The 7,445-nt window shown below is 45.1% G+C and overlaps 1 protein-coding gene across 5 annotated transcripts in view; it reads right to left on the bottom strand.

The window, feature by feature from the left end:
• Positions 1-4,052, bottom strand: part of Atrx (ATRX chromatin remodeler) — a 187,526-nt gene extending 183,474 nt beyond the window's left edge. For 2 of the 5 annotated variants that reach the window (XM_008837667.3, XM_008837668.3), the window contains exon 1: positions 3,720-4,052. In XM_008837667.3, coding sequence (XP_008835889.1) covers positions 3,720-4,003 — 284 coding nt within the window. In that variant the 5' untranslated portion in view covers positions 4,004-4,052. The remainder of the gene's footprint in view (positions 1-3,719) is intronic. The other 3 variants (XM_008837670.3, XM_008837669.3, XM_029565680.1) reach the window with 2 other exon arrangements.
• Between the last annotated feature and the right edge of the window lie 3,393 nt (positions 4,053-7,445).

The raw sequence follows: 7,445 nt of genomic DNA, 5'->3' as shown, positions 1-7,445 counted from the left end.
GAATTGAGATTGACTGGTTTAGTACTGTGGGTTCGGTTCTCAAGTATTACTTGTCCATTTCTTCTTTAACAATGATTATGACTTAGGAGATTAGAAATGTTTCAGGCTGAAGTATCACTAAACACTCACTTGGAACTCTATCATAGTAAATAATCAGGCAATGTTACACTGTTTAATTAATTCCCTACACTTAATATGTTGCTCTTTACAAGGGGTGGTAGCATGTAGTTTAAAACATTCCCGGAATTAAATGTTTGATTAGCTCATTGTATTGTACATTTAGATAAAAAAGTAAATAGTACATGATAAACAGCCGGAAAACTCAGACACATGTAATAAATTACCATGATCAAGCCAGCATGAACTACTTTTTGTTTGAGACAGGGTTTCCTGCAGCCCTGGCTGGCTTGGAACTCACTATGTAAACCAGGCTGGTCTGGAACTCACAGAGAACCACCTGCCTCTGCCTCCCAAGTGCTAGGATTAAAGGTGTGCACCACCACACCCGGCCTAATTAAGAACTACTTTTATCAGAAAACTTGCACCTAAATTAAAATGATCAAAATCTGACAGGGCATGGTGGCTCATGTCTTCATGCCTTTAATTTAACCCAGCACTAAAGAGGCAGAGGCAGATGGCCAGCCTTGTCTACATAGGGAGTTCCAGGCTAGCCGAGGCTACAGGGAGACCCTGTCTCAAAAAAACAAAATATACATTATTTATTATAACACACACACAGAGAGAGAGAGAGAGAGAGAGAGAGAGAGAGAGAGAGTTGAGGCTGCAGAGATAGCTCAGCAGTTAAAATCCCTTGCTGCTGTTGCAGAGGACCAAAATTCAGTTCCCAGCACCCACATCATATCAAGCGGCTCACAACCATCCATAACTCCACCTTCAAGGTATCTAATGTCCTCTTCTATCATCCTCATGCACCCACATGCATATGCATATGCATACATACACATAAATAAAAATAACTCTTTAAAATAAAAAAAAATATGCAAGTGAGCTGGCAAGATGGTTCAGTGGTAAAGGCATTTGCCACCAAGCCTGAGGATCTGAGTACTATCCCCTGGCCCACATGTGGAAGGAAAGAGCGCCTCAAAGTTTTCCTCTGTGTTCTACGTGCATGCACACACACAGACACAGACACACACACACAAAAAAAAAACCTAAGTTAATGTAATTGTAGAATTTGTTTTAATTATACAAGTAAAAAACAGTTAAGTACTCAATTTTAGTTATGATCATTAGTCCTAAAACTCAAGACCAGCATAAAATGTTCAGAAATTATAATACATCATTTGTTCACCCTAAAGAAAGGGAGAGGAGCTGGATTAGGTAGCAGTGTCAAACTGTACTCCCAGACACTGGAGAAACAGACAGAAAGCTCTACTGAGCCCAGGAATTCAAAAGCAGTCTAGGTAACTTAGTGAGATTCTATTTCAAAGTAAAATGTAAAAAGAGGGCTGGTGGTGTAGCTCAATGGTAGAGAACTAGGGTAGCAAGCACAAGGCTCTGGATTCAATCTCCATACTGCAAACAAAAGGAAGGGGAGAGAGAGGGAGAGGGGGAGAGAGAGAGAGAGAAGGAGAGGGAGAGGGGGGAGGAGGAGGGGGAGGGGGAGGGAAAAAGAGAGAGGCAGAGAGGCAGAGAGGGGGAAGGGAAAGAGGGGAAGGGGGAGAAGAGGAAAGAAGGGGAGGAGAAAGGGAGGGAGAAAGGGGGAGAAAGGAGGAGGGTGTAGAGGAACTCAGTTGGTAGAGTGCTTGCTTATCAGGGCAACTAAGTCCTGGGTTCAATCCAGCATAAACCCAGCATGGTGCACACACCTATACTCCCAGCACTTGGGAGATGGAGGCAGGAGGATCAGAAGTCAAGAATCGGGACTGGAGAGATGGCTCAGAGGTTATGAACACTGGTTGCTCTTACAGAAGACCCGGGTTCGAATCCCAGCACCCATATGGCAGCTAACAACTGTCCAGTCCCAGGGGATCCAACAGTCTCTTCTGACCTCTGTGGGCACTGCACGACATGGGTGCACTTACGTACATGCAGGCAATACACGCATACACATAATTTTTTTTTGAAAGTTAAAAAAAAAGAGAGAGAGAGAGAAAGAAGTCAACAATCATCCTTCACTGCTACATACTGAGTTCAAAACCAGTCTGGATTAAATGAGATTCTTTCCAAAGAAGAAAAGAGTAGAAAATCCAAGTACAACTTTTATTTTTCCAGACAGATTCTTAGGATGCTGGGTAGGATGGTCTTGAACTTGTGAACTCAAGTGATCCTCCTGCCTCAGCCTCCTGATCAGGAGAGGGAGGCTACAGGCGCCAGGCTCCAATCTGTTTTCACTTTGGAGTTTTTGTTTTGGTTTTTTTTTTTTTTTTTTTTTTTTGAGACAAGCTGGCTTCAAACCCTGGAGGCTCCTGCCTCACTATTCACACACGGGCAACTATGGTTTTAAAAATATACTGTGAGGCTAAGTAAAATCCAGAAGTCCTGTTTAACTGTAAGGTACACCATTCACATTGCAAACAGGAATGCCTAATAATAACCAGTGAACAAGTTGTACTGGATATCTCTTACTACCTAATATTCCATAAATATTTATTGTACTTGAACCAATTAACACGAATTCATAAACCAAGGCAACGATCTTTATGTAACTAGGGGTCTGTACTTCAAAAACTAAAATATATTTTCCCTAGGTAAAGAGAACATCTATCAGGTATCCGGTAAGTAGGAAAATCCCTTAGTTCACTTCATGGGATGAAAAGTCAAATATCAAGCTGCCCGAAAGCAAGGCACCTGCACGAAAAGTGGTATACATTTCATACTAACAACCCAAACTGTTGAGAAGCAAATCAAAAACGCGTGGAAAACAGCCTCAACCTAATAAACGCGTCTGATTGGTAAGATTCAGCCTGTCAGGCAATAAATCGGACTTCCAGGGAACCCCCGTTAAGACGCTCCCCATCCCTCATGGAATGAATAAATAAAAACAGGATCTCATTACTCTTCCAAATTTGCCCCAAACGCGGACAAAACCAACTGCTATCCCATTAAGCGCCGGACTTCACAAAAAGTAGTCCAGAGAGCTTCTTGGGAAGCAAAAGCCGAGTGAGCTTGCCCCCCTCCCCCGCCGCCGCCCAAGAGAAAGCCCAGGATACCCTTCAGGATCCGGAGTGGAGGAAGGAAGCCAAAAAGCTCGGGGGACCCGAGCGTCCTTCCTCCTGCCGCCCGACGCTCCGGTCCCGGGACTGCGGGCGGGGACGCGGGGCCCAGAGACTGCCAGTGGCCCCGCACTCTACTGTCCCGCCCGGGATCACATCCTCCCGCCCCTCCCCCTCCTTCCCCAAGCAGTCGCTAGGCCCCAAGATTAGGAAGAAGGACCGCGAGCGCAGACCGCCTCCGACTCCAGCCTTGATGCGGCGGCCTGGGAGACGGGAGTGCAATGGTCTACCCAGAGGCGGGAGGTGAAGAAGACGGCGCCCGGCCGGCCTGCGCGCCCGCCGCCCCGGACACGCACCCCTAGCCCGGCTTCCCAGCGTGCTCCGCCAGCCCCGCTCACCTACAGGGAAGACGATGCCGCCGCGCGGAGCCACGGAGCGCCGCCGGCCTAACCTAAGACGCCCGGCGCACGTCTTTGCAAGCAGCCCACTCGGAAGGCGCCCCGGAGCACGACGCCAGGCCCGTGACGAGGGGCTTGCGCTTACCTAATGGGCTCAGCGGTCATGTTTTTTGCTAGGACGCCTCCTCGGCTTTGGCAACCCTTGGGTGCCGTTCCGTGTTCCCCGGCGCCCGACTCCGGTCGAAGTGGACTGGAATCTCCGGAGCCACGGGTGCTGGTGCTGGGTCCTCCCCACAGCTCAAAGGCCGCTAGCGCAGCCACCGCCGCAGGAGCCGCGGAAACAAAGCGACGCCGCCGCCGCCGCCATTTTGTTGGGCCGAGGCTCAGGCAGGAGAATTGGCGCGTCCTCCCTCTTCCTCTTTCCGTCATCTATTGGCTACCTCCTCCCGAGCGCATAGTCTTATTGGCTACGGAAATTCACCTTCTTTGGGGGCCTGTTGCTAAGGCGGCGGACGTCATTTAATCCCCTCCACCTTTTCACCGAGGGTCCAATTCTGTCCCAGCTGACCTCAGAGTGCCAAAGATGTATGTTATCCTGAAAATGCTGTTTGAGTCCATCGTCTTTACTTCCACATAATTGTCGGAACAACGGCTATTTACATTTGTTGAGAATTTACTATATGTTGGGCACTGTAGGGAGCCTTCAAATTATCTCATGCAATGCTTGCACCCTCCTTAGTAGACAGACCTAACATCTTCCGGGTGAGGAAACCGAAACACAAACTGCAAATTCCACCAAACAGCAGTCCTTCGAAAAACAGAAAATAACTGCACTTTCAATCACTAATCTATTTAGGCATCCGATAGAGTTCTTTCCTTTATTCCAGAATGGTGTGGATTTCTTTGTATGTTTCATATATAATATTCAGCATGCCGATATGCTTACACATCTATGTAGTTTACCTTTGGGGAAAGGGGATAAGAAAAGGTTTTGTTATATAGTCCTGGCTGGCCTCCAACTCATTATGTAGATGAGGCTGGCCTGGAACTTGCATTGATCCTCCTGCCTCTACCCCTCAAGTGCTGGGACTACAGGTGTGTCCTGCAGCACCAGGGTACTTATGTATACTTACAACCAATACAAGAAGTTGGTTGTATATGACTAACTTAAGACTGACATACAATTCTTTTCGATATTGAATAAACTTGGAACTGGCACTTGGAATGCACACATCCATCGGCCATTTCCTCAGTCTGCTGTGATTGGTGTATGGCTCACAAATCAACCAATCTAGATCTGTTTCCTCCACATCACAGAGGAAGTTTGGCTACATGATCTCTAACATCCCTCCCAGCTTTCATGTCCCTATCATTTCATTCTCCATTGATAATCTGCAAATCACAGCAGTTTTCTAGTTTCGAATGGTTTGTAATTTCATACCCACATTTATTCTGCAACACGTGCATGTTTTATTTTCTTGAGATATGCATCAACTCTAGTCATGGTTCAGTGACAGGGTTACACCTTTATAGTAGAATGGCAAGAGAGGAGCCTTTTTTCAAAGAGAGCATTTTGATAATCTGATAGACTGTCATGTTTTTAATCAACAGAAGTGTGTACACATTTCAAACCATTTTTTAAATGTTTAAAATCCACTGCCAACTGTAAAAATCAACCTTCTGTACCTGTTATACCAATTTTCTGTGTTTCATACATTAAATATCACTTAGACACAATTTACAGGAGTTATTTTTTCCCTTCTCGGAAAATAAAGAATATGAAAGATCCATTTCATCACAACAAATATGCTTACTATCTAATAGACATCACTATGGGAATAACAGCAAATAGTCTGTTGTTTTAATATGAATTAAATGTTTTGTTCTTTTTTTGAGACACATTTTCACATAGCCCAGACTGGCCTCAAACTCACTGTGTGGCTATGATGGTTTTAGTTGTCAACACAATCTAGACTCACTTGGGAGTAGGGCCTGTAAGAATGTCTGTAAAGATTATCTTGATTATATTACTGGGGTGGGAAGACCTGCCCACTGTGGGTAACACTGTTCCCTAGGCAAGAGATTCTGAATTGTGTAAGAGTGGAAAAATCGTGCTGAACACTGACACGTATGTATGAACTCACTGATGTCTGGTCTTGGCTGTGAATGTGAACTTACCAGCTGCTTCAAGTTCCAGCCACTTTAATTTCCCCCTAATGATGGACTGTAACCAGGAATTGTGAGTCAAATCCTTTCTTCCTTAAGTTTCTTTTATCAAAGTATTTTATCACAGCAACAGGGCAAGAAGCGGTTGCCCAGGATAATCTGGAACTCCCAATCCTCCCCCTGCTAAGATATTGCAGGCATTTGTCATCATGCAATGTTGTTGGGGGTGGGGGGGCAACTTTTAAAAAGCAGGGTTTCACTCTATAGCTCAATCTGGCCTCAAAGCTGCAGCAATCCTCCTACCTTTACCCTTCCAACTCCTAAATCTTGAGATCATAGATGTACACCACTACACCCAGCCTGAATTGAAAGTTTTAATGTAGAAATAGATGGTACTGACTTCCCCCTACTTTGTCTGAATCAAATTTTGTTAGTTTTTAAATAATTTTTTATTGAAATTTTGTGTATTTCATACAGAAAATCACCTTTATGCCCCCTTCCCCCTTCCCCTTTGGTACCTTCCCATAGTGACCCCCCCACACACTGAAGTTCATACATTCTGTCATTTGTATTAAAACCTATTATGTAAAGTTAGTGTCCCGAGATGTCCCCCAGTGCAAGTTCATCCACTGGGGTTTAGTCAGCCTATCTACAGTCTCTCCCTTCAAGAAGATAACTCTTCCTCACCCAGCAGTAATCAGCTGCCAATAATTCTTCAACTAAGATCCAGGCTTGTTGTTCACTTCCACAGTTCTGTGCTGGGTATTTGTCTGCTTAAGTTTGCATGGGTCTTCTGCATGCTGACACCGTTGCTGTAGGTTTGTATGAGAAGAGTCCCTGGCACCAGTAGGACTATTTCCATATGGTCGTGCACCTCCTCCCTGGCTCTTAAATCTTTCTGCCCTCTCTTCCATAATGGTCCCTGAGCCCTGGGTGGGTGGACCTCAATATAGGGGACCTATTCAAGGACCCAACTTTTTGTTAGTTTTTGCAGCTGTGGGGATAGAACCCAGACCCTGGAACATTCTTGGCCAGTATTCTATTTCTGAGTTACACTCTCAGCCCCTTCATTATTTTTTAACTATCCCTGAGTGACAAGACCTCTTGACACTAAACAGCTTTGTATGTGTGTCGGGGGAGGTGCATATGAGTGCATAATCGATTATGTGGGTGCACATGTATGTACCCTCCATGCACATGGAGACCAGAGCACAACCTTGGGTGATTTGTTCCAAGGTATTTTGTTTTCTCTAACAGGGTATCTTGGCCTGAAGATCACTGAGTACACTAGGCTGGCTGTTTAGTGAGACCCAGGGATCCACCTGTCTTTGCCTGTCCAGGGCTGGGATTACAAGTACATGCCACCACACCCAGCTCTTTTACACTGTTCTGGAGCATCTAACTTGGGTCATCATGCTTATGCTGCAAGACTTTACCAACTGAGCTATTTCCCTAGTCTTACACTAAACAACTTTGAACAACAAATTCTACAAATAAAGACATATCATTTTACTTTATTATTATTGTGTGTGAGTGTATTCTGCACATATACATATACACATGCCATGGTACTCATGTGGTGGTCAATGATTAGTTCACTCCTTCCACATTTATGTGGGTTCCAGTGATCAAACTCAGGTCATCAGGTTTGCACCACAAGCACTTTATGTGCTGAGCCATCTTGCCAACCCAAGGAACAATTTAA

This window comes from Nannospalax galili, unplaced genomic scaffold (genome assembly GCF_000622305.1).
Source record: "Nannospalax galili isolate Female #2095 unplaced genomic scaffold, S.galili_v1.0 scaffold238, whole genome shotgun sequence".
Lineage (NCBI taxonomy): Eukaryota > Metazoa > Chordata > Mammalia > Rodentia > Spalacidae > Nannospalax > Nannospalax galili.
Note: the sequence above shows the minus strand (reverse complement) of the source record. Positions and strands in the feature narration are given on the sequence as shown.